This window comes from Lasiodiplodia theobromae (assembly GCF_012971845.1).
Source record: "Lasiodiplodia theobromae strain AM2As chromosome Unknown scaffold_59, whole genome shotgun sequence".
NCBI classification, from domain to species: domain Eukaryota; kingdom Fungi; phylum Ascomycota; class Dothideomycetes; order Botryosphaeriales; family Botryosphaeriaceae; genus Lasiodiplodia; species Lasiodiplodia theobromae.
In genome coordinates, this window is record NW_023336540.1 from 100,002 (window position 1) to 125,663 (window position 25,662).

Below are 25,662 nucleotides of genomic sequence, written 5' to 3' on the forward strand. Positions count from 1 at the left end.
ACGGCTTGCTCGCAGGCCAACCACGAGGCCGTCGGAGCGAGCACTGAGGCCTGAGCTGAATGCGACGGCCAATCGGCAGTTCGTCTCTTCACACGCGACGCGGCTCAAGCCCGCGTCTGCAGCGGGGTGAGAGCTGACACGGGTACACTAGATCCCCAGAACAGCGCGGAGATGCGGCTATCGAAAGTGGCCGATCCCCGAATATGATTTGAAGCAGGATATTTTTGGGATTACGAATCATTGCTAAGAAAGCATCATCTCGTCCTCGTCGAATGCTTTCCGACTCGAAGTTGTCAGTCACACGGCTATCCGGCGACGTGGTCTGGGGAACAGCATCGTACGAGCGCGCAACACCAAAGGCCGATAGGGTGTCCCCACGCTCAGCTCACCGAACGAGCGGGCGGGCCGGGAGCATCTGTGCGTCCCGGCGAAATTTTTCTCAGGGTCTACATAGTCTAGACAGATTCAGCACTACAAGGTTCTTACTCCGTGCACAGTTGAGCCTCGCACGGGGCGGCTGCGCGCTGGCATGCAACAGATCCGCACCGAAGGATCAGGAACCGGCGAAATGCGAGCCCACGCCAGCTGGAGGCCGTCTCCTTGCAGAGCGGCAGAGCAGTACCTAGTGGCTTGCAGCGAGGCTGTGCCGTAGGGCTGGCTGTAAGGGTTCTGCTAGCGCAAGCCCACACGGCCGAAAGGACGCAAGACGCGCGGGCGTAACCGGATCTTGTGCCGGGGTGTGTCTCTCCGAGCGAATGCCGCCCAATCACGACGACGATTGGGCAACACGCTGCCCGCCAAGCCCTTCCAGATCGCCTGGATACGCCGACTCGTTCCGGGAACACCGCGGTGTAGGGGCCTGGATGCAGCTCTTTTTTTTTTTTCAAGGTTGTTTTGTTGAGTAGTAGCCGCACAACACCAAGACCATGCGCACGACGATGGAAAGGGGGGCATCTAAGCCACTGCGGTATCGGTGGTGTGTGTGTGTGTTGTTCCTGCAACTTCTCCGCATGGCCAGGTCACCTCCCTGCAGTGCTCAGGAGGGGGGAGGTCAGCGAGAAACCGTTCACAGCAAGGGTGTCCTTTGGAGCCAGCATGCCTTAGCCATGTGCGCACCGAGGGCTATTTTTGCAGTGATCGTCCTCAGACCGTTATCTGCCTATCGTGCTTCTCACCATCTCAGGGTCCTGTGTGGCAAATCTCGGTAACGATGCCGCAGCCACAGTGCCATTAACGGCTGGTTGCATCGGTGGGCCAAGCCAAAATAATCGGCACTGGTTGTAACCTTGTCCCCTATAGACGACATCAGCCCGGAAATAGCTGCATATGTTCACTAAAACACGAGATACTCGAGACGTAAGCGAGCTGCTGCATGCACGCGGGGTTGCTGACAGCCTTCTGTCGACAATAAGATGTCATCATCGCACATGAGACCCTGAATCGCAGGACGTGTCAAAAGAGCCGATCCATTGGCTCCCAACCCCTTGGGCTGCGGAGAGGGCACTAGATCGAGCAGCTGTTCCGTCCGGCAGTCAACCCATCCAACGTGACGATGATGCTCAAACTGATCTGTCAGAAACTGTCTTCGTACCGGAGGCCGTTCCTTCTCGCATGCCACTGGCTGCTATCCACGTATCACCTGTATCTCGATATTAACACCGCTCTCCCAGCCACACTGCTAGGACGACCCCCCACCTGTGCCCAGGTTTGATTTAGCAGCCTTTGCCCTTTGCTATCCACGCATGAATCGCGGCAACCCCCAAGCTTGCGCCATCGTTTTACCCGACTCATCATGCTCGTCTGCAAACCCTTCCACATACGTCACCAATCACGACCCCTCAAACATGCGGAAGGCCAAGTTTCACCATCTAAGACATTTAGAGAGGTTGGCGGGGTGAAGCGACGTCATCGCTCATTTCCTACGCTCCGTGCGATGTAGCAAGGAGGGGAAAATAAAGCTGAGGCCGCTGCGGCACGGCCCTTTTTTCTCCCTACCCTTTGGCTGCGCACGCTCCGTCCCCACCTGTTCTGACACCGCGTTAAAAAAAAAATGTTGCGGGTCGACGCAGGGGTCAACGTTAGACCTACGCGCGCAACTGCTACTTTAATCGAACGCCCAGTAGCTGGTTCTACCAATTACCGTTTTGCCGATTTAGCACAATCTTTTTTGTTTTTTTCTGCTGACCTCTCAGTGGACCATTGCTCATTCCTTGAACCTAGCGTGGTGTGATGCCTTATGACGCTGCAGGATTGAATGCTGGACTGCACAGAACATCTGGTGACGAATTTAGTAAAACTTGTGTTGCGACTACTATACATCAAGTGAGGGGACTTACATCGCGTTCCTGCCGATCGCATGGCAGGCGGACAAGTTTTATGGAGGAATACGAAGGAAACTCAATGCCCTCGATGGCTGAGCATTACACTTCGGGATCATCTACCCACCAATAGGTCTTCTTACCGTATTTCCTATTACGGATAGCATGGCATTCAGTGTTTGCGTCCACACATGCGCGTCAGGCGTACGATTGTCCAGCCAGGGCGTCGAGGCAAGGAAAACGTTGGTCTTCGTCAGCAGTCATTTATGCAAGACTCTGACCATCTCAGTCCACTTTGTCTTTTGCGACGGGCATTTTCATGCCCTTCGTCATTTGACGCACATACCTAAGCTTTCCTTGAGCGAAAGTATTTCCCTTTCTTTCAAGTAACCAACGATAGATCTATCTGGCTTTTAATTTTTATTCCACCAGGACATCGGCGAGCACATTCCCGGCCTGGAGGGTTCTGTTCTTCTACTGTACGCGCTATGAAGCCATGCCCGATAGGGCCTCTCGACGAGCGCGCGGGCAGACTACAAAATGAGCAAGGTTAACAGTGAAGGGGCATTCCTTTTATCTTTCGAAAGCAAACGGCATTGCGCCGGTCTTGGAGTCGCTAGATAAAGAGATAAAATAGGGGTGAGAATGCTACTTGGTCATTCTTTTGCCGAGACCGGTGAGTATAATCCTTAACATCCTACATGTATCTATTGGAATTCATCGTCGGTCCTTGTGCAGGAACTCCAGGTAGAATGCATTTGCGTCCAGAGATCATGCGTGTCTGCGTGATAAGCGAATATAACGGCCAAGAGCCATCATCGTCTACCTGATTCCTCTCTTTTGTTTTTTCCTGCTTGAAGGGGTAGGTGCTGCAATATCGGTTCAATTCTTCGATAGTCAGGATTTATCGAAAGAGAAGATGCATGGCTCGCGGAAAAGACGGGCGGCATTTCTGACAGCTATAAAGGGCATCTTCCGGGGTCCGAGTCTTCGCCGTGACTTTCGGTACTTGAGGCGGGATTTGTCGGTGATGATCTCAAATCAGAAGATGGCTGATGGAATGCGACGGATGCAACAGTGACATGTGTGCGGGTTACGGGCTCCAAAAAGCGGCCGTTTTCTTATCTGCGTCCGACTAATCATCAGTGAACCGTTGACGGCGACCGAAGTTCCGGCGGGCAGCGGCTCGCAAAGGGTGGGTGTCACAGGATTAAATGCGTAAGTGGGCGGGGTGACGGACGGCATCCGCCGCGGTTAGGCACGCAGCTGGGCGAAGAATGTGGTTGTTCATTGCTGCGTTCGGAATAAAGACCGCGCAGTTTCTTTCGCTACCAGAGTCAGCTTGGCTACGATTGGCAGGACGAGCGCTGCTTATGACGACGCATTACCAAGCACGGACGCTGTCGAACAGTGAAGGAAGTGCTGGAAGGCCTTGGCCTGCAGCTTGGCTGGCTCTTGACAGCTTGCGGATGCGGCTCCTACCGGCGCGCAAGCCTTTCGTGTGGCGTCCTGCCCTACCGTCGATCGTTGTTGACAGCCGCATCGATCGTGCAGAATCTCTGAGGAGGCCGCTCTCGCTCCCACATTCTGGTGCGGGGTGCGCATGTCAATCAGCGTTTCACTTCTCCGAAGCGGAGCCCCGGAGAGCGACCACAGTGGGCCTGGAGACCTCCACGGGGAGAAATCTCGCAGGTGGAGCGCGGTGGAATCTGCAACTTCTCGATCCAGCGGTTGACGTATTCAGCCCGCACTGGCCAATGGGAATCGCACGGCGAGGCACTAGGCCCGTCGCTAACGGCCGATCAGCCTCAACACCCTCGCCAAGACCCATGACGTCTCGTCGGCCGCTGTGTTGCTGGGGATCCGGTGCCTCAATGCCGTCTGTGAGCCCCCTCCGCATGTTTCTCCGCGTGACGAATCGTGCAGAGAAGTGACGATGCCGCGCCGCCGCCGCCCTCCTACAAAATGCGCCTGATTCCCCGGGTACCTACACTTCTCTGACCTCCAACGCTCCGCCGCCGAATCCACTCTTTCGGTCGTGTTGCACTCCCGGAGCTCGGAACCGTTTCATCCAACGCCATCTGTCTCTCCTCACGGCCATCACCATGGGCTTACTCTCCAAATTTCGGCGCCAGCCGAATGAGCCTGACATACAGGACAACTCTTCCAACGATGTGGAATTCAACAAGCAGGAGGATGGCCCTCTGCACATCTTCAACTGGAGGGTCATCTACATGGGAGTCCTGGTCTCAATGGGCGGATTCGTATGTTATCCCATATCCTCACTCGGTTCATCTGGCTAACACTTCCCCAGATCTTCGGCTATGACACCGGTCAGATTTCCGGCTTTTTGGAGATGCCAGACTTTTTGGAGAGGTTTGCCGACTCGACCGACCCAGACACTGGTGCCCCTAAATTCAGCAACGGCCGTTCCGGAACCATCGTTGGCCTGGTAAGCAACACCAACCCAATCTATCATCTTGAATGAACGCTGACCTCTCAAAGCTCTCTATTGGAACTCTCATCGGCGCCCTCATTGCTGCCCCCGTCGCGGATAAGTTTGGCCGCAAGTATTCCATCGTCTTTTGGAACCTGATTTTCTGCGTCGGAGTAATCGTTCAGATCGTTACCACCACCACGTGGTACCAGGTCGCCCTGGGCCGCTGGGTCGCTGGTCTCGGTGTCGGCGGCCTTTCCGTCTTGACTCCCATGTACCAGTCTGAGACGGCTCCGCGCCAGGTCCGCGGTGCTCTCGTTTCCGCCTACCAGCTCTTCATCACGCTCGGTATCTTCACAGCCTACTGCATCAACTACGGCACAGAGGCCATGGACAGTGCCGATTCCTGGCGCATTCCCATGGGTGTTGGCTTCATCTGGCCCGCTCTCATGGCCTTTGGCATGTTTTTCCTTCCCGAGTCTCCCCGCTGGCAGTACCGTCATGGCCAGGTCGATGTTGCCTGTGCTACCATCGCAAAGAGCTACGGAGTGCCCGAACACCATCCCGTCGTTACCAACGAGATTCGAGAGATCAAGACGAAGCTTGACGCCGAGCAAGCCGGCGGTGGTAAACACCCATGGTACGAAATCTTCACCGGTCCCCGGATGGCCTACCGCACCCTTCTAGGAATCACTCTTCAAGCACTGCAGCAGCTTACGGGTGCCAACTTTTTCTTCTACTACGGCACCACGATTTTCACTGCTACTGGACTGTCTAACAGCTACGTGACGAGTATGATCCTTGGCGCTGTCAACTTCGGCTGTACATTCCCTGGTCTGTACTTCGTTGACCGCTTCGGCCGCCGGCCCTGTTTGATGGCGGGTGCCGCCTGGATGTTCATGTGCTTCATCGTCTTCGCCAGCGTCGGCCACTTCGCCCTTGATCAGAACGACCCGACCAACACTCCCAAGGCCGGCAGTGCCATGATTGTCTTCGCCTGTCTCTTCATTGCCGCCTTTGCATCGACCTGGGGTCCGATGGTGTGGGCCGTCGTCGGCGAGATCTACCCGTCCCGCTACCGCGCCAAGTGCATGGGCCTGGCCACGGCCAGCAACTGGGTGTGGAACTTCCTGATCTCCTTCTTCACGCCGTACATCACCGGCGCCATCGACTACCGCTACGGCTACGTCTTCGCCGCTTGCTGCTTTGCCGCCTTCGTTGTTACGTTCTTCTTCGTCTGCGAGAGCCAGGGTCGCAGCCTTGAAGAAATTGATACAATGTATGTCTTTGGCGTCAAGGCCTGGAAGAGCAAGAACTGGCAGCCCCCGGAGGGCGAGGATCTGACTACCCTGGATAACACGTACCTCACGCCCGGCGCGAGGGATATCAGGAAGCCTACAGCAGAGCGGAGAGAGAATGCTGGTGTGGAAGATGTCGAGAAGAAGGATGTTTATCACCCTGTGCAGCAGGAGTGATCAAGTGACGGCTTTATGAATGTAATTATTATTTATATCATGTATAGGCGCTTATGTATACAGATAGGAAACGATTTTATATACGCCTTCACTCTAGGAAAAGTGTTTGACGTAACATTTTGTCCCGCTCTGCATAAGATGCCTGAGGCAAGAGTTCGCATCTGCCTTATTCGCACCTGCCTTGTTCGAAGCCACGCCCTTTCCGCATCTGCCCACCCACAACACCAAATTTTTTCCATTACTCAATTTACCAGAGTTTTCCACCAGCATTGACATGGCCTCGTGCGCACCTCCCGACAATTACGACGGGCGACCAGCTCCGCGCAACTTACACCTCCTCGCCCTCACAGCCGCTCAACATCCCACCTCTGCCTCGAGGTATACACCGCCTCCTTGGTGACTTCAGCGTCACCAAGCCCGAGCTTCAAGGTATTGCTTACCCTCTCACCGCTGTCGCCCAGCCCGAACTCCGAGGGCACAGTCTCCACCAATGTTCGTGCTGTCTCACTGGTGCCCCTGCCGTCTTTCGACTACTAGAGAGCCACGCTCATCTGTAAGGCTCACTGTGAGATATTGGCCATCTACCACCGGTGCTCAAAGCGAGTATCGCGATCGCCGAGTGAACGCCAGTAAAGCTGCCTGAACATCTGTAGGAATGACTGGCTGTCTACCCATTCATGATGCCGGCGCAGAGTCTCTCGAAATTCAATCCACGATAGACCTCTATGAGAATGCACCACCAAATGATTATTCGGTGCAGCAAAATATGAAAAAAAAAAACTCTATCATACCACGATCCCAAGAATCGACATGGCACTAATCGGCATGTTTACCCGGGATAGCATATCTCGACAAAGAGCCGAGCGGCTTTGTGAGGGTGAGCGCCACTACAATCCAGCAGGCGTTAGTTTTGGCCGGGGTGTATGTGGCCTCGATCGGTAGCGGCCGGGCTCTCAATACAGGGTATGCTGGTACCGAGAGGCCGTCACGCTCCTCCCGAACCGATTCCCGCTAGCCAACGTCGATAAACCAGGCGAACAGCCTACCACGGTCCTTCCGCTCCGATAACCGCCATTATTCTCCTCTACCTCAACAAACCACCACCATCGCCACGATACTTTTTCAACGCGTGGAGTTCGTACGACAGAAGCATCTTTCATCCACTTTTGACAACAATCTCCTGGTATACAAATGCATCTTTATCGTTTTCCAAGACAAATTTCGCAGGTCGATTCAGTCAGTAACCCAGGTATACACTGGGGCACGAAAATATGCATGTTGGTTGAAACAGAAGCCCGAGTTCCATTATACAGCCATCCCAGCACTTTACCATGGGATCGATCATCACTACTACCCTATACCGATCTCAAATTCCGCTACAGTCCGGTTGATGTTCGGCTACAAAGTCCTTGCCATGGGCTTAAGGCTGGAAGTAGTTTGTCCGGGTGTTCTCAGGACCCAGTTTCAAAGAAGTTCGTCTATGAAGTGTCTCACATTTGTGGAGCCGCATTTTGTAATAAATGCGACCACTTTGTTCTCGAGCACAGACGGCAGAACCAAGTTCAGCAGAGATGCCATAACTTCCAGACGACGCACCACTGTCTACCGCGCTGCTTAAGCACTTTCCTCTTCGCATATCAGCAATCAACAGCCGTTCATTCGCCGATTAAGCCCGCGAACTCAGTACGATGGCAAGGCGCTCTTGGTCCATAGAGACCTCCACTTCCACGACCGGTACGGAAGGCTGAAATCCGATTCGTAGTTGGTGCACGAGTGCCCCGTTGGCTGTGGAGCAGCTTGGTCGAAAACAAGCTATGATGGAGGTAACCCGTTGTTGAGATTGTATATGAAAACGGAGAACATTAACTTCCCAGTATAGTACTGGCATTTGGAGGTTCCTCCAGCTACCAAGAGGCGCACCCGAGACCACATCATCGAGTGTAGAAGAAAGCATGGGCTGGCAATGCAGAAAAAATTCAGCAGTCCTACTGCAGTGCGAACAAGGTATTATCCAGATGTAAATGTGGAATTAATAATTATACATTTACGCCCGGGCGATAGCTTCAACTACCCATGGCATGAGCGAAAAATAACCCCCGCTATTCGTCGGCTGCAATGCCCCCTTGTATTTAATGAGATTAAGAGATCATCGAAGATGCGTGCGGGATGGATCGCAAAAGCATTGGGTCTTTCCAAATCTATCTCAGCACGGATATATCAGCTTACGTGGACAGTTGGAGCATGTGGGTCCGGGATTTACAATAGATGCATGCTCTAAAGTTTAATAAACATGTCCAACCATACAATTAGGAAGAGTATAACGTCCTTCGCCAGATGCGGAATGATATATTCCATGGATTACTTTGTATACACCTTTCGCTATCCCATCGAGCCGGGGTTGATGCAAAACCGCTCAAAGTTGGGTCCTGCTACAGTGTTGCAGCACAAGCAACACATGTAGCACAAAGAATCCTTCTCGTCCCTCCCCGGCCACCTTGCGTCACCATCCCCCGGAAGCGGCTCAACCAGCGCTCCGGAACAGCCGAGTGACAGGATGCAGGCACGGAGGCTGGCCTAGAGCGCAAAGCGCATTAATGATCTGCTAGAGGATCATCATGCATGCCTCTGCGCGTAATATCAGGTTTCCAACCCCTTCCATTTTTGGATCAGCGAAGATCCCACGGTCTAGAACTAGTTGCAGGGGCCCTCCTGAATCAATCTAAACCCCGCCGTTTATCAGCGGTCGCAGCAGGCACTCATGCCGTCCGCTGTACGCCCATCGCTCTTACCCGCCGAGCAGGCCCTTTGCGCGGACTGTGGGCAGAGGTAACACGGTCGTATTTCTCGCTTGCGAAGTACGTGTGACAGGAATGACGAGGAAAGAGAAACTGCGACCGGAGGATCACGTATCACCGCTTGATGGAGTAGCAATCCAGACACTCTTTCCCGTCGACCATCGCTCCGGTCCCGAGGTTCGAGTGAAATGGCTGCATGCTTGATCAGATAACGCCGTAGTACAGGTGGGAAGACCTATATGCCGTGCGGTGCTATAGCGGGGGAGAAGGCAGCACGAAGAGAACGAGGCGAAGCTCCCCTCGGCTTGTGCGAGTACGGTACGGCTGCCCCTCTTGTGTATCTATTGACGGGTACTTGCCTCTCCACATATTCGCACGTGAGACGTCGCCTGCCAACAGCCCCACCGTCCAAAGCTGACAGCCAGAAGAAAGGGTTGTATCGCAGTTCAGCATCCCCCAGCCAGCCACAGCTGCCCCTACGCCCGGTTTCTGTGCTGACTGCAAACGGCGTCGTACATGGTGTGGCGTCCAGCCACGGGACCTCGACTTTGGGAAAGACACCTCTTTTGCTTTTCTCTTCGTCTGCTTTTGACGAAGTGCTTCCGTCAGAGCGGTAAAGAAGAAGAAATGACAAAGGTGGCGTTGTAGCAAAGTGAAACCTTCGGGAAAACCAAAGGTCATCCTCTTTCTTTCCATCTTCACCACCCGTCAAGCTGAAGATAACGACCCACTCCACGTTCTCGGCCGCCTCAAGAAAAAGAAAAGCATCCCGCAACGTCGTAGAGGGCTGAAACCCTCGCAAGGCTCGAGAAGCAAGCATCGACCGAAAGAGATCCAACAGCACGAGTCGGCAGAGAAATCCCGTGGAGAAGAAGCGCCTACCCGCCGAGCCCAACCCTGTCGACTCGAAGAACGAGACCAAAAGATAGCTGCACCACAGTAGACCGCGAGGATGACTGTCCCCTAATCGAGGCCCATCACCAGGCCAACCGTACCTCCAAGACGAACACTGGTCACACAATCCTCCTTCTGACCGCAAAGGACCCCAAACCCAGAACCATCATCAGCTTATCTTTGAGACTTCAGGCCTGCTGACCCCATGCGACTGCAGAAGGGGGGGCCTTCTTCCGGACGCCTTATCTTCCATCACTCTGTATAAGTGACGTCCAAAACAAATCTGGTCGGAGCTCGGAAAGGAGGCGGCGACGCCACGTTTCGAAGTGAGCAGTTGTTTCTGCAGCGGCTGCCGAACGTGACTCCGCATAGAATTGATATTTGGGGCGGTTGCCGCGGGGCGTTCATTGGAAGGCGGAAAGGGCCAGCTGGAAAAAGGGGTCTTTGCCATTGCATTCGGGTTAGCGACGAGCTATTCGCCACGGTGAGGCGCAGCGTGCCATTCCCCGCTGCGCTTGTGCGTGATGGTTGAATCCTCAGTCTTGAGTGAATGTCTCAGTACACTAAGATACTGTCTGAAGGTGACTGACTGCCTGGGCGGAGAAGTCCCCGGCCGAGGCCGAGAATGTCTTTCTTCCCCTTCCCCAGATCATGCGCTGAGAGCTGTGCCACAGGTGGTGAAGGAAGGGAGGAAGCTGCTGCTGCTGCTGCTGGGCGCGAAGGGGGCGGGGGGGACACAGCGAAGGAAAGACGGATGGCGGGGAAGGCCAGAGGCTGAGACGGAGGCTGAACCCTTTACCTGCCCGCCGGTACCTACGGAACCACCAATTCAAGCAACACCACGGCTTTGTCCCCAGCTTCTCGCTATTTCGGGCCGCGCCAGCGGAAGTGTGGCGATGGGCGGGGAAAGCTTAAGCACGCCCGTGGCGACAGAAAAAAAAAAGCAATGTGAGAGGAAAAGAAACAAGCCCAAAGAATAATAACGTGAGACCGAAGCTGCAAGTCGCCTTGAACTGAGGTTGCAGGCCGCGGATAACTGCACGCGCATGCAACGTCATCACCGCTGCTTTGCCCGGTAACAAAAGGGCGAATACGCAAGCCACCGACCGACGTTGAACCTTACTACCACCGATCCTTTCCTCGTCTGAACGTCTTTCTTTCCTTTTGACTCAGAAACATCGCCACACCACAATCACCCTGCGAACGCCTGTTCGTGCGGGTAAACGTTGCGGGGAAAGAAGAAGCGCCAGGGTGACCCCCCCCCTTTTCTGATCTCTTTATCCTCCCACGTGCTCTTCCCTTGGTTCCCAAAGAGCGCTCCGGTGTTTCAAGGTCGCCACAATAGCGGAGTTCAAGCTTTTCTCTGGTGATTGACGTCACCAGTACACATGACTGACGAACGGACGTGGTCAGATGCGGTCCGTTGGGGGAAGCATCATCCGGCGACTTTTTCCTTTTCGTGAAGGGGTGGCCTTGGGAATGGACACCGCACAAACAATCAACCTCATCATTCTCAGGTGAGCCAGACACCCAACATTCTGGACGGCCCCGGTACATTGACAAAAAGCAACGAAGGGGGGCGTGTGGGGAGAGGAAAAAGGTCGGGGAAGTAGGAAGACCAACCCAACAATCCACCTGCTGCGCGTACGGCCCCCCGTAGGTGCACACTACGGCCCGTGTCGGTGGCGAGATCACGCATTTCTCTCTTGAGAAAGAGGGGCAGCGGCGACCAGAGCGACGGGAGGAAAGGGGAGTGGCCGGCAGCGTTTACCGTACCAACAGCCTGGGAGAGAAGAATGCACAAAAGCAAACAGGACAAAAAAAAGCAAATCTGCCCTGCATGCTTGGCCTGGATCATAATCAGTCCACAAGCGCCGTTTGCCGCCCCCACCGTTGTAAACACGCCGGCATGATCGCGCATAACAAAATAAAAAACGCCTGCACGCATCCCTTGACTTCCGCATAGAGAACGAAATGAGGGGCAAGGCGGAGCAGGCAAAAGGACGAGTGCGAGCAAGCAACGGGCGCTGCAATGCAATGCAATCCTGCCGGCAGTCAAAAGTGCACTTCAGTGACACAAATCGCCGATCACGAGATTAACGAGTGCCTTATTCCGCTGTTCCCTGCCTTGGACCCTTCGGCATCGGCCATGCAGCTTCTTCCAAAAGCGGCCGGTATATGCAGCAATCCTTTTTCAGCGTCGTAGCAAACAAGCACAGCCTGCGATGTTCATGTGGTGGAAGTGTCTCTTCGTTCTGTTTGTCTGTATCGCGCTACCGTGTCTATCCAACTCTGTGCGTGATCCTCTTTTCTATATGGCTACGGGGCCGGGTGCTGCAGCTGCGACATCCGTCGTCCCGTACCAGGCCCGTCTGGCCTGCTCTGTATCCGCAAGGGGATCTATAGTAGCCGCTCCATAATAATTATACAAAATACACTTGCGATGGGCCATGCCAGTGACACGGCCCCGCGAGAGGCCGGCCCCTGGGCCGCCCAACACCTGACTGCGCTTCGCCATCAACTCTGGAAGAATGGGACCGAGGATGGGTATAGCCGCCGAAAACTGAGACTCCAACGCAGACACAAACGAGACGAGACATGGCCAGCAAAGTCGGCCGGGGTAATACGCGTAAAATGTCGACAAAAACCGACTCGCAAAACTTTTTGAACCGCTCCTTTTGTGATCCAAAGCTTTTTTTTGCGACCTCCGCTTCGTGCTGGAATGCGCCATGCTTCAGTCGTGTAAACCGTCTAGATAGCCTCCCAGATACAAAAGAAATTCGTGGTCGTCAAGGAACGTTACAGCTGCGCGCAGCTGACAGTAAAAACTAGAGTCGTATCCGGTCGTACCTCATAAATGGTGTAATTGTAAAGTTACAATCGCAACGGAGGTTCAAGAATGCCAGAGGTGGCAAGTGGCCTCATCTCGAGCCGATTGGCTGGGCCGGGCGCGCGAAAAAGGTGCCGGGCGACTTGATGTCGCTGAGGAATCTGGCCCAGGATGCCTTTTTGGAAGAACGGGGAAGATTCCTCGCCGCGGCCTGAACCATGGGACCCACAATGTCCTCATCGCCCAGCTTGGGAAACTGGCCGGGCTTCTTCGGGTCTTCTAGCGCGGGGAGCGTCATCAGCGGCGGAGGCTCGCTGGGCGTTGGGCCGGTAGCGTGGTCGAGCCCGTCATCGGTCGCGCAGGCGACGGCGGCATCGTGGAACTTCTTCCATTGGCTGTCCACTTCGGCCCATTTCTGCTCCGTCAGCCGGTAGGTTTTCGACGTCGCGCCGAAATGCTCGCCGGTGCGCACGAGATGCTTGGTGAAGTTCAGGCGCGCGCGTTCCCAGTTGGCGAACAGCTCGCGGCATGCGGCGCGATCGCAGACGTCGGGCAGGTATGGCTTGGGCAAGATGGTGAAGTTGGCGTGGCCGAGCTTCTCCGCCCACTCGTCTTGCTCGCTGTCGTCGTCGCTGATCGTCATTGGTGGGATGTCCGAGCTCGGTACCATCCCGCCGGGACGACCATGCCTGAACGAGGCGATCGAGGGCCTGGTCGACAGCGGCGGGGTCTGCATCGTAGGCGCCTGCGGGGTTCCCAGCGGGCTGTTCATTGCCGAAAAGGTCGCGTTGGAGTCAGCGACCGTGGGCGACTGCAGCGGAGACTGCCAGTCTTTCTCCGAAGATGCCAGCTTGCCGCACATGACGGGCGGGAGCAGGGGGGTCGATGCGAGCCTTTCGCGGTCGATTGGGTCGGCATCCACGCTTGGCCTGACAATGTCAACGGGCGAGGTGGGCGTCAGTTCGTCAACAGAAGACCGGGCAGGGCTCTGAGGGAGGTCGGTCTGGCTGGCGTTCACCGAGGCGACGACGGACCCAGCAGTGGAGGAAGCCCGGCTGGAGCGGCCACTGGATGCGCGCGTTGTCTCCCTGGACAGCCCGGATGGCCTGCGGTCCTTCCACTTGCGCGTGAGCGAAGGGAAGCGCTCGCCGACGCGTGACGAGATGCTTGCAGGCGAGTCACCCGACCTGCGGCGGCGGGCAAAATACCTCGACTCGCCGTCATCGGCAAACGAGCTGTCGGCAAACTCGAAGGCCGGGCTCGCCAAGCTGGGGGTGGAGTAAGAGGTCCTGCTGTCGCCGTGCGGGCAGCCTTCAGCGACACCTGTGGCAGAGTTAGCAGGCGAGGCGGAAGAAGCGGAGCAGAGTGGGTGGGACGCACTGCACAGACACCAGGAGCCGAGCTTGCCCTCGACCTCGTCGTCGTCGTCGGGGTCGGAGGCGAAGGGGCCCTCCAAGGGGTCCTCAGGCAGGCGCGGGAGCTTGCTGGAGGCCGTCATGCTGTCCAGGTGCTCGTAGGACGAGGGCGGGGACGAGGAGAGCGAGGAGAGCGAGCTGGAGTGGCGGACATGGCCGTTGGTAGAAAAGGTCTGGCTCAATGGGGTGGAGCACTCGGAAGCAGAAAAGGACGAGTCGGGGTCGGCAGTGGGAGAGTCGGCCAGAGGGTTTCTGACCGAGGCCAGTTTGGGGAGCATCAGTGGCTTGAGGTCGCGCATTTTGCAGAGTGGTCCGGCGTGGTGGGCTACCGGGTTCCCATTTAAAAGGAAAGTGTGTCCTCACAGGCCGGCAGAGGAGCCGGGCATGGGCTTATTGGGCTTGGGCGTGACGAAGTCGCAGTGGCGTGGAGCGCGAGGGTGGCACGAATTCGAGCAGTCCACGTCGCTGACAGATGTGTTTATGGTGCGCGGCTGGACAAACCCGGTCAGCGGGCGGCACGTGAGACAGCAGCCGCAGGCGTCACACTCACTCAGTCAGGCGCGGCTGGAGGCGCCGGCGGGGCAGGCTCGAAGCGGACGCTGGGCGAGACAGCTGGCGAGCGAGCGGCGGGGGTGGGTGCTGGGTGGTGAGGAGCGGGCACAGGCGTGAATTTGTGGTCCAGTGAATGGGATTAAGTCAAGCGCCGCCGGCATGGGTCAAAAACGCTGCCGTGCGCACCCCCTCCGGCGAGCTCTGCCTCGCGGGCGGCCCGCCTGCAATGCGCCTGCGCCAGCACCAGCACCAGCGCCAACACCAGCGCCAGCGCCAGCGTCAACCCGGCCCTGCAGCCTGCGATCATGGCCAGCCCCCCGTCCGCGCAGCGACCCCCGCCGCAGCCAAGCTGCGCCCAAGGGCTCCACCAGCCGCTTCCCAAAGCGGATGCGCAGGCTGACTGATGAGAGCGCGCGGCTGCGCGCAGCTCCACCCTCGTGCCCGCCAGGAAGAATTTTCGAACGCAAAAAATGACTCGCCCGCCGCCGTCATACAGCGCGCTGCCCTCGCTTCGCCCAGCTCGTGGGCGCCCGCAAAAATGGCCAATCGCCGTGGCACCGCGACGTTTTACGTCAGGCCGAGCGCGCCAAAAAAGCACCTCATCGTGCTGCTCGCCCGCCCACGGTCCTGGGTCGCTGGCGGGTTTCGCATTGAAAATCACCGCCGCTGCCTCAGGCCGCGGCCCTCCACGCTCGTCACCGCGCCGCGAAACCTAGCAAAGCACGCCGTTGGGCCGCCGGGGATGCGCAGCCCGGAGCCGTTGGGCCTGCCCATTGGCTGTGCCCCTGGAAAGCCACACGCTGTGCACCACTGCCCAGCCTCGTCCCAGGTTCTTCCAGGCACAGCGCCGCCCGGCCACGCCCATCCTTGCTCAGGTACCGCCGCCGCTGCTGCCAGCGAATCGGGCCCCCGGCCACGTCTGCTCCTCCACGCCGTCAACGCTCTCGCGGGTTCCTGCAATGTCAGAGCCAACATGTGCCGTCTTCTCGCGATGCATGCGCCGTGGTGGCGGAGCGTCGAGAGCCCGCGTCGAGATCCTATGACGACAGAGCCGGGGTCGCGCGTAGCCCCGAGGATCGTAGCGGCTAGTGCACGTAACAGCGGGCCCATTCCTCCGCGCGTCTCGCCGTCCATCGTGGCCTCTCCGGATCTCGTTCCTCGGGCACTTTTGCGATCTCGGAAGAGCGCAGCCGGCTGCACAGCTCACGGCGGGGAAACGGGGCACATCTCGCATATCTCAACAGTCGGTGAGGACCACTGTTGCGGATTCTTGCTTGCATCCGGATAGCTGCCTGTGTGCCTATGAAGCACAAGCGACTTATCGCCAACACACGTGGTCGTTGCTGGGCCGAACGACATGTCCTCCCCTCACGTGTTTGTTGGCAGCATGCAGCCAGATTCCCTGCCACGGAATGCTGGAAGCAATTCCGCTCGCGCACGATGCCCTTTTCGACCATGTATGTCAGCTTCTTCACGCTGAGTCGCCGCGCAGCTGCTCGGGCCAGTGAGCATTCCGTCTGCGCCGGCCGACGCGCTGGATGGGGATTATGGTTATCTCGGTCTTCAGGTACAGAGTTGAAAGGTACCGGCCGCAGCTCGACACGGCTCAGCTGCTATGGCTGGCTGAGAGCCTCCTCCGATTTCCCGGGTCCGGCAGTAAGGCTATGAGAGCGTTGTATCAACAACGCGCTGTAGCTTAAGCGAGCCGCGTCCGGAACGCACGGCGCCTCAACGTTGTTCCCTGCCTACAGCGACAGGCCTGACTAGCCAGTGCACCTAGAGAATTGTCTTCTTACTCCGACGCGGTATAGACGCCCACCTGAATCTCTGCAGTGTCTCCCTCAACACTTCCGCTTCCGATCTCCATCTGGACCGCCATACTCGATCTCGTTAGCCACCCGCCCTCAGCCCGCCAAACCGACCCGCCCTACAAGCCTGCGCCTCTTTGTGTACTCCGACCCGCTCCGTTCTCTCTCTCCCGTCTGAATCTCGCTACCGTGATACAGACTTCAGCTATTGCCCACCACCCATCCCCCTTTCCGTAAGATCTCTCTTCCCGGCCGCCCTCAGAGCGGCATCACCAGCCGCTGTGGCCGATCGGCACCGCAAGGCATGAACCTTGTTGGCTCTGCCGCTTCCTACCCTTTTCATCTTGCCCGGTCTGGCATCTTTCCCGATTAACTATTCCTTCAAGTGCGGTCCAGAACTGGCCTGTAAACTGGCCCTCCGTGGTCGATGGCAATCTCCCACTCCCTCGTCGCTACACATTTTGTGGCGTATCGCTTGTGGGGCTTGTCCAACGGCCACCTTGTAAGTGACATCCTCGCAGCATATTCTTTCGGGGATCCCCTCTCTTACGAAATGCACCTACGCCTTCACCCCATCTCCGAAGTGACGATTCAGACAGAAGGCGCCTCCCCACATTTCGGCGACTGAAACCACGCAACTGCAGAATATCCGTTCAGGAGAGGCAAAAGCAATTTCAACATGATTCGACCACCTGGCCGCTCCTTCATCTGCCGCCATAGTCTGATCCATCATGCATGTTCTCTTTTCTCCTCCAAATGAGGTTGGAAACAGCACCTCATGCTCGGCGTAAATCAGCGGATGATCCGCGCGGCAGAAGCCTGCCGGTGATCCTCGCTCAACGCTTTTCCCCGGTACCGCCTGCTGGGGAACAACGCACAGCTACACCCAAGTCATTGACGATGCAACCCGCCTACCAGTCTCTAGTACGTGGTCAGGACGTACATCGGCCCTGACCAGCCTATTCTTCCTTCCAGGGTCATTGGCCATACACGTGCACCGGCGCTGTATCGTCACGTCCATCGTTTCCGCACATGGTCGCTTCTTTCTCTTCGCCAGCCCTGCGCGCCCGTGTCCTTGTGTTCCAGCCCTGCGATCCATCTACCGTGCCGCAAGGCCGTCAACCCACTTTGTCCAAATGCAGTAGGAAATCCGCCAAAGAGCCCGATTTTTTCTCTTTCCGCTATCCCCCCCGTCCCGCCATGCTGTCATCATCAACAATCGTGCAATGCGCAGCCGTGACGCGCAAACTGCACGTCGCATTTCTGCATCCGCTAGACTTGACAGGACGGCATCCCACGACGACGACAACGGACGACGCCGCGTGTCAGGAAGCGGGCAGGGCGGAAAAAACGAAAATCAAACAGTCATTATGATGCACAAGGAAAAAGCGACAATTAGCGCCTCGCGTCACGGGACTGCCTGTTCAGGTAAATGCATGGTACGATGGCTTTTTGTCGTGTTTTTCCTTTTATCCCTCCAACATGCATAACTATTTCCGAGCCCAAGGCACCGGTCACGATGGGTGCGTTGTTGAATAAGGGCAGTGCCAGTTCTTAGTACCAAGCGGCCTGCATCTGATCGGCCTTTAGTCCTCAATTTTATTTTCCTTTGTGTGTTTTTCCTCATCGCCCTACGCCGGCGAGGCGGCTCGAGACCCCGCCGCCAAGCCCCACATTCTTCTCCCTTTCCTACGGCTTGCCCTAGCGACAAAAAAAAGACCGACCGGCGGAGATGTAACCGCGTCGACAGGAAAAGTGGATTGGGGAGCCGTAGCCGTTCGGTAGCCGTGGCGTAGGCCCGGGACTAGAGCGCGTGCCTGCGTTGCCGCCGCCATCCCACGAGGCGGCGGCAGTATGTCTAGATGGTAAACTAGCCGTCATCCGCCCCCGTAGTCTACCGCGTACCACACAACGCCAGACGCAGGGTGAAGAGAATTCAAAACCTTCTTTCTCCTAGAAGCCTTGGTAGCGAGAAGCGCCCCGGACAGAAGCAATAGACCGTTGGTTTTACTCTAATTCCTTCTCCTCCGTCCTTTCCTCAATGTGGACTGGGGAAACGTTGGTGACCCAACACTATTCATAGCTAGGCAGAAACCTTGTTTGATCTAAGCGTGACGGGATTGCATATGCCGCTTCGGGCGCTGATGTTCATGCATCTGGGCTGGTGATGGGATATTCGGAGTATACCGCTGCCTCTCTGCCTCTCCACTTGTTTTTCGCTTCGGACTCGTGCTGCATATCTGACGGTCTTTTCGAGAAAAGAGCGAGGGCATCGGCCAAAGCACGTGAAAGACAATTGGCATTCGATGGAAGAGGTTGTTTAAGCGAAATAAAACAATAGTTTCCGCAGGTCTGATCAACCAATGGAAAAGGCTCAGTGTCCACCGAGGTCAGCCAGCCAGAGGAAAGCATATGATATCCCCACACATGCTCCCGTACCCAACCCATATGCTGAACCGATAGTCCGAAGGACCGAGGAAGCGATGACTCGTGCACAGTCTAGATTTACTCGCGTGTCTCCTTGCTGCCTAAACCTATGGCAGAGTAAGGGCAAAAAAACTAAAAAAACAAAAAAAACAGGGCACAGAGAGTCCATATGCAAGGCCTCCTAAAGCATATACCACATTACACTGTCTCTTGCCACCTACAATCGAGGTGAGCTTCTCGGCATCGGAACAAATGGCCGTGCGTGATTGCGCAATCCAAATCAGAGGGAACAAGTAGTTGCCTCTATACGAAGCACTGCAAGCATGTCATCCAATACGCGCGCAACAGTGTGTGGGTCGAATGACACCCATCTGCAGAGCATCAAATGCAGCGCATTCGAGACCATCCGACTGCATGTCCACCTTGACTCTTTCCTTTCTTCACGATTCTGCAGCGGAGAAGCCCCAATATAATTGGTTTTCTCCACACGACTCGCTCCTCGTCCCACCCTTTCTCTCTCATCTGCCGAGTCAACCCCACCTTTTGCGTCCCGTCACCAAAATGCTACCTTCACAGAGCGAGACAGCAGATCCCAACTTCCTGCACCAATCCTGCGCGCATATGAATGTATGCAATCCATCAGCAGCACGATTTATTGATCAATCCTTCAGACCCACCGCCGTACATACATACACATATCCTCGGCTTCCGTGAGGCAGTCTCTTCGCTCGGCATCGGACAGTGAGATCGCAGTGCATAAAGGCCCACAGTGCCGAAACAGCCGAAAACGAGGGAGCAAGTTATGCAAATCTCACCAGACAACGGAAAAAGAGAAAAAGAAACTCCATCAACGCTTAACAGCAGCTTGATTATTAACAAGCATGGCGCAAGTACTCAGGTCCTTTCTTCCTACAAAAGCAATGCCCGCGTGTTACTTCCGCCATTCCCACCCAAGAAGAAAAAAAAAATGGAGAACGAGCTCGCAGGAAGCTTGCGGGAGCTCAACCTTTGAATTCCCCGACATATCTCCTTCATTTGTAAGGTAGGACCCGGTTGCATCCGCTCCCGCCAAGGCAAGACCCACTCACCAATGGAGGGGACGAAAGAGGGAGAGAAATGATAAAAAAAGAAATGGAACCATACCAAGGGTAGAAAGCGGAGACAAAAAGAAATGGAATTATTAGTTGAAGCTTGTCAGCAGCTTTCTATTTTCGATTAGAACCACTGAGCCCCACCAATCCTACCTTTCGCCAAGCGATCAATAGTAATCACCGGCAGACCTTCCTCTTGCTGCGTAGAAGTCTTTTCACGTGCTTACTAATAAACCGCTTCTGTTGGCCAATCACAAATTGATCGCCTTTTCACTTCGTAACAATATTGGGTTCTCGTAGGTCTGTCATTTGTTTCTTGTGCTAAAAATGCGCAAGAGAAGGATGGAAGGAAAAACTTTTTTTCTTTTTGGCCGGAACCATCCTTCATAGCGCCACCGCGCACCGATGCTTCAACGTGATGTGTAAAGCAGTTGTGCAGAAAATGGTCTGGAACCACCACCGATCATCCACCAAGATGATCATCGCCCTCGGCAGAAGTTTAGATGGCACACTGTAACGCAAGCAACCGCAAACCCAAGCAGGGTGACCTCGAGACGCAGGGTACGCAGTAGAAAGCAGGATGCCTTGATCGTCAGTTTCGAAACGCGCCCATCGCAGGGGGATCGATGAGATCGGACGGCGCAATTCCAGGTCCCTGGGTCGGCCGCCCCGAAACCAACAACGATCCGATCTGCCGTATATTAAAGCACTATAGTGGTCTAGGATTGCACCAGTCCAGCCGTGGCGCAGTTTGAATCATATCCAGTATTGGCTCCAGACTTTGCGGTCCTCTTCGCTGCCTTCGAACTGTGGTTGTGTGAAGGATGTTAGTTGAAAAGACGTGATAATTTGCTGAGGTGTCACCGCTGCAATGCTTGGTACACCCTACATCGGAGGTGAAACGATGCAATGAGCCTTGTTGAAGACCGGAAAAAGTCTCGAGTATGCTGGAAATAGGCATACAGACAAAAGCAAGCTCAGAGTCCGGAAGGTAGTGGATACTTACCGTGAAGTCGACTTTTGTAATGTCTTGGAACCCTTCCTTGAGCTGTGGGATGCGGTACCGGGAGGCGAACGAGGTGAAGGCTAACTTTGGCAGTATAGTACGGGATTCGGGATTCAACGTCTGCGCACGTTCATGTCAGCTCTTGTCGTATTCGCGATCGCATTCACGACGTCCGCTCAGTTTCGAGCATGCTCGGCGGTGAGTTGGATCGAGACCTGGCTGAAAGACAAGGTGGTGGTGTCATGTGCACAGCCGCCGCGAGGCGTTGAGATCCTGGGATCCTGGCTCCTGTGAATGACTGACGGGGAACCGGGTTTGTACCGTCATGCTGCAACGGCTATGCAGGAAAATAGAGCGTGGTACAGGAGACGCCTCACGGGATGGTCTGACAACAGAGGGAAGTGGGAGAGCTAACGCCAGGAAACATGGAAAGGGAGACAAAGAGAATGGGGCCACGATCTTACTTCTCCACTCAACGCTCTGACGGCATCATTGTGCTCACACAGCTTCGCTGTTGCTGTGAAAAGGACGCATCGGATTGGCACGTCGTGCTTCTCTGCCAGTAGTACCCAGTGGGCACGTGTCTCGGGGTCTGCATTCGTGTTGTCTGATAGGCGGAGTGCCATATGTTAGTCTGCGCTGTTCTTTGCATCTGCATTTGTTTGCCGCCTTCCCCGATGCTCCTCCTTTTCTCGGCGAAAACAGTCTCACTCACCTATGGCCACGGACACCCCCTTTCCAAGTTGCTCGGCTGCGGCCTTCAGACACTTGTCACGCTGCGTGCAGAGCTGTCAGTCAAGTGTACATCTGTGCCGCACTTGCATCTCGCAGTGTCCGTTCTCTGCAGAATTGGGTGGCACAGAACGTGCGGCGGCCCCCATCAAGCTTATATGCGGCAGACGTGGTGGAAGGCGGGCTTAAGGGAACACAACAGCTCGTACCGTTTTCAGGATGTCCTGGTTGATTCGCTCGTAGCCAAGGGGTTTCAGATGCTTCCAGTAAAAGGTGGATTTACCTGCGCCCGGACTACCGCAGAGGATCACGATGTCGAGGGGGTTCTTCTTGGTGAATAGGAGCGGCACTAGAAGCACACTATGGTGAGACCTACTTCCCTGCTTCACTCTGTGCCGGTGCAGCGGGAAAAAGCAACAGGCCGACAGGGGAGGGCTTACCAGCATCAGTTGCGGCTCCAGCCACCTGACCCAGAAATTTGGCCGGGTCAAAGTCTCGAACAAAGGGCCTCGGCTCCTCGCCCAGGAAATACTCATCCGGTGTGTGGAACGGAATGCCTATGTTTGCTGCAAAGTCCCTATTTCCACCGCCGACGGTCAGTGGGGACTCTGCTACGGCAGATGCAAGGCCGTTTCTCGGGGCGTACGAACCTGTCGGAACATGAAAAGTCCTTGGTCGTGCCGCCAGATCGACCGGCCGCATCTCCAACGAAGAGAGATTTCTCCAGATCGACGGCTCCAGATGCATCTTCCAGGCCATAGTCATGCAGCAGCTGGCGCCACATGCCGGGGCGGGGCTTGCGGAATTCATCCTTGGCGGTGGCTGCATAGATGCTTATGGGCAGGTCCAGCTGGGCTATGATCGCCGTTGCTTTGGCCTTGAAGTCCGACAGCCTCTTGAGATCCGCCTTGGGAGCCTTGGAACTGTTGCTTTTCAGGGAAATGCCGCTCTGGTTGCTCACTATGGCGATAAGGTAGCTGCATATTGACAATGATAAAAGCACATTAGCTTCAGCTAGTGGTGGCACAAAGAGAGGGGTAAATGAAAAGCAGATGGAGTGTTCGTCACCTGAGACAATGGCGTGCATACGTACCCTTCGTCGTGCAGCCTCCGCAGCACGGTGGGCACACTTGCATGCCACCACTGCCAATCCGTGGCATTGCGGGCAAACTTGTTGCCGGATGCCGTCTTAATGAGGGTCGAGTCCTGCAGTATAGAGAGCAAGGGTCAGTCTGACGCTCACCTCCAAGCAACCCATACTGCGCGGCGGATGACGGCTGAAACACGTTGGCGTTCGTACATACAAAGTCAAAAATAGCAATCCTGCGAGGCTGGTCTGCCCCAGTGGCTGGGATTGCGTCGGCGGCTTGGTGCTTTCCGACGAGGAGGCTGTCCTTGACGACGGCCCACGTAATCTTTTCCGCAGGCTTCGGCTTCTGGGAAGATGGCTTGAAGAAGTCCGCCACGGCCTTGCCTGCGTTGCTCGTGTCAGTCGATCTCCCTTGACCTCAGCCGTTCTAATTTCGGACGCACTTGTGGTCGTCGACTGTTGCCGCCGTTTCACCGCCGGAGGAGAAATGGAGCCCTCTTCCGTGTGCGCCCGTTTGAGCGAGGGCGCCTGATCGCTCATGTTCGCGGTCGGGTGAGCGATGCAAGCAGCGTGGCCGAATGTGGGTCTGGAGATGCGTGGTGGTGTCGAGCGTGGAGCAGGTTTGACGTGACGGAAGCGGACGCGAAGACGCGGTAGCACGTGCGCCGTATTGCCTAACCGCAAAGCATGTAGTGCGGTCGAGCTTGCTACATTCATTCGACCCGAGTGAGACTCACGCCTGCCTTTTCGGGACCGGGATCGTGGTGAGTTGTCGGAGGTGAGACGCGAAAGCTGTGTTCTCGCACATTCGCTTCGCGAAGAGGTTTGAGCTCACCACCATGCTGACGGAAAATTACGTAGATCACATAGAGATTCAAGTGGCGCTCCTGTCCATCATTGGCCTGGGATTAAATTTCATTCGCATATAACTTGTTTTTCTATCCGTTCGCGAGTGTTTTCACACGGCGCAAGCCTTAGCTTCACCAAGGTGGCCCTCCGAAAACTTCTACGATGGCGCGTTTTCTGCTGTGACCTCACCATTTTCGCTGTACGACACCAGTACCAGGCCAGCTTGAGTTACCTATTCTCCCAGCGCCTACCATTTGGAAGGCAGGTGGAGCTCTACGCGGGCATGTTTGCTAAATGCCGGCCTCTGAGTGGAGCTCCACCTCGGATGTAGTCTAGTGATCTCATCGTATCCTAATGCAGACGTCTCCCTTCTGAATTATGGCTTGCGCGTCCTCAGCCCGGTCTGGCCTTGACTCGGGTGTCCAGAGCGAGCCTCTCCGCGGGCTCCAAATCGATGACGCCTTTCAGCGTTCCTTTCAATGCAAGGAGCTCCGCCTGGGCTTTTTCTCGGGTCTCTGGCTTATAGTTGTCCTGGATCTTTATCGACACCTGCACAACATACGCGCCGCTCTTGTCAAGCGGTTCAAGGTCCTTGAATGGAGGAAGGCTTTCGAGAGGGGAATCGCGCGATTGCTCGGGGTTAGGGAAGCGGAGAATGCGATGCAGGAGAATGGTCGCGTTCTTGTGCACGAATTGGAAACCCTCGTCAACGTACTCGGAGACGTAGCTGTGGCACGTCAGCCCGGTCCCGAACAAGAATGTGGAGAGGTATTTCCGTACTTGTACATGGTCGCTTTCATGTGGGCGTGGGGATCGCCCGCGACCACGTCGGTTGTCTGAACCCAGCGCGTGGTGACAGGTCTCTGGCCTGCCTCTGGGATGTCCTGAAACTGGATAGCCCAACCCTTGCGTTCAGCGTCGGGATTCGCCTTCTCTTTTGGGGCATGCTCTTTCGACGCCGCAGGGCCAAAGTCGGCGTCGTCGAGCTCCTTCACCGTCTGCCAGTAGAACATGTCCTTGGACAGCTGCTCGCGCGAGGTCGCGCGCTGGGTCGTCTGCACATTCTGGCTGGCGCCAACGGCGTACTGGCGTTGCAGCGGGTCGCGCTGGGGTCGGTATACCACATGGCGCTCGATGACACGCTGCGGCTGGGCGCCGGCGATTCCGGCGACGATGTTCAGCAGCTGCTCGAGGCGCGAATTGGGCAGCTGTGCAAACAGGAGCAGCTCGTGCGGCATGGCGGGGTAGGAGGAAGCTGGTTCTGCTCCGGCGTGGCGATCGGACGCGGTTGACGCCAGCGGGCAGGCGCGAGTCGCGTTGGTGTGGGGAGATGGTCCGACCGCGCGATAAGGCCCCGGGATGACACAAAAAATCGAGGGACACAATGGCCGCTTGCTTAGAAACGCGCACCAAACGCGGCATGCCAATGCGATGGCGACATCCACCCGGCCGGCTGCCGCGAAGCACGATCCCCGGGCCCGCTCGTAGCTCCGCCCACAGCGCCGGACTCCGCTCGAACAATTGTCAGTCCACCTTTTTTTCTGCTCCGGCGGCCGGCCTCGCTTACGTTACCTCAGACGGCAGCCTATCCTGCATCTCCGAGCCCGTCGCCGTTGCCGCGTCTTCGTTTCCGCACTCCGAAAACCGCAGCCCATTCCGCCGTGACGTGCTTGCCTCGAGCAACATTTGAACCTGCGCCCGCCCACATTGCTCCGGCCGTCTCCATTCCCTCGACCCGGCTCCTCCTCCAGCACTTCGACCCGCGATCAGCAGCGCCGAACGCCCCCAACTTCTTTCACGGACCCACCTGCAATTAGTGGCTCCGGCCGACTTTAGCCGTTCCGCTCCGATACTTTATCAAGCTCTCGCGCACTCTTCCGACCTTCACCACTGCCACCTCTTCCCACACCTCGAGCAACTGCACCAGTCCTCAGTCCGCCAAC

The 25,662-nt window shown here is 56.2% G+C and overlaps 4 protein-coding genes across 4 annotated transcripts; 1 reads left to right on the plus strand and 3 right to left on the minus strand.

The window, feature by feature from the left end:
• Positions 1-4,423: 4,423 nt before the first annotated feature.
• Positions 4,424-6,230, plus strand: LTHEOB_12218 (MFS monosaccharide transporter; the record flags this gene model as incomplete). Its single annotated transcript, XM_035509061.1, has 3 exons — positions 4,424-4,582; positions 4,633-4,770; positions 4,824-6,230. The coding sequence occupies 3 exons, from the start codon at positions 4,424-4,426 to the stop codon at positions 6,228-6,230; spliced, it is 1,704 nt and encodes a 567-aa protein (XP_035365214.1).
• A 6,610-nt stretch (positions 6,231-12,840) lies between these two features.
• Positions 12,841-14,463, minus strand: LTHEOB_12219 (uncharacterized protein; the record flags this gene model as incomplete). Its single annotated transcript, XM_035509062.1, has 2 exons — positions 12,841-14,072; positions 14,130-14,463. The coding sequence occupies 2 exons, from the start codon at positions 14,461-14,463 to the stop codon at positions 12,841-12,843; spliced, it is 1,566 nt and encodes a 521-aa protein (XP_035365215.1).
• A 6,335-nt stretch (positions 14,464-20,798) lies between these two features.
• Positions 20,799-23,410, minus strand: LTHEOB_12220 (HAD-superfamily hydrolase subfamily IIIA; the record flags this gene model as incomplete). Its single annotated transcript, XM_035509064.1, has 10 exons — positions 20,799-20,849; positions 21,049-21,168; positions 21,513-21,655; positions 21,764-21,824; positions 21,990-22,129; positions 22,221-22,357; positions 22,431-22,757; positions 22,874-22,986; positions 23,085-23,254; positions 23,314-23,410. The coding sequence occupies 10 exons, from the start codon at positions 23,408-23,410 to the stop codon at positions 20,799-20,801; spliced, it is 1,359 nt and encodes a 452-aa protein (XP_035365216.1).
• Positions 23,411-24,112: 702 nt separating this feature from the next.
• On the minus strand, positions 24,113-24,957 carry LTHEOB_12221 (RNA polymerase ii mediator complex subunit; the record flags this gene model as incomplete). The annotated part of the gene is made up of 2 exons (XM_035509065.1): positions 24,113-24,446; positions 24,500-24,957. The coding sequence occupies 2 exons, from the start codon at positions 24,955-24,957 to the stop codon at positions 24,113-24,115; spliced, it is 792 nt and encodes a 263-aa protein (XP_035365217.1).
• Between the last annotated feature and the right edge of the window lie 705 nt (positions 24,958-25,662).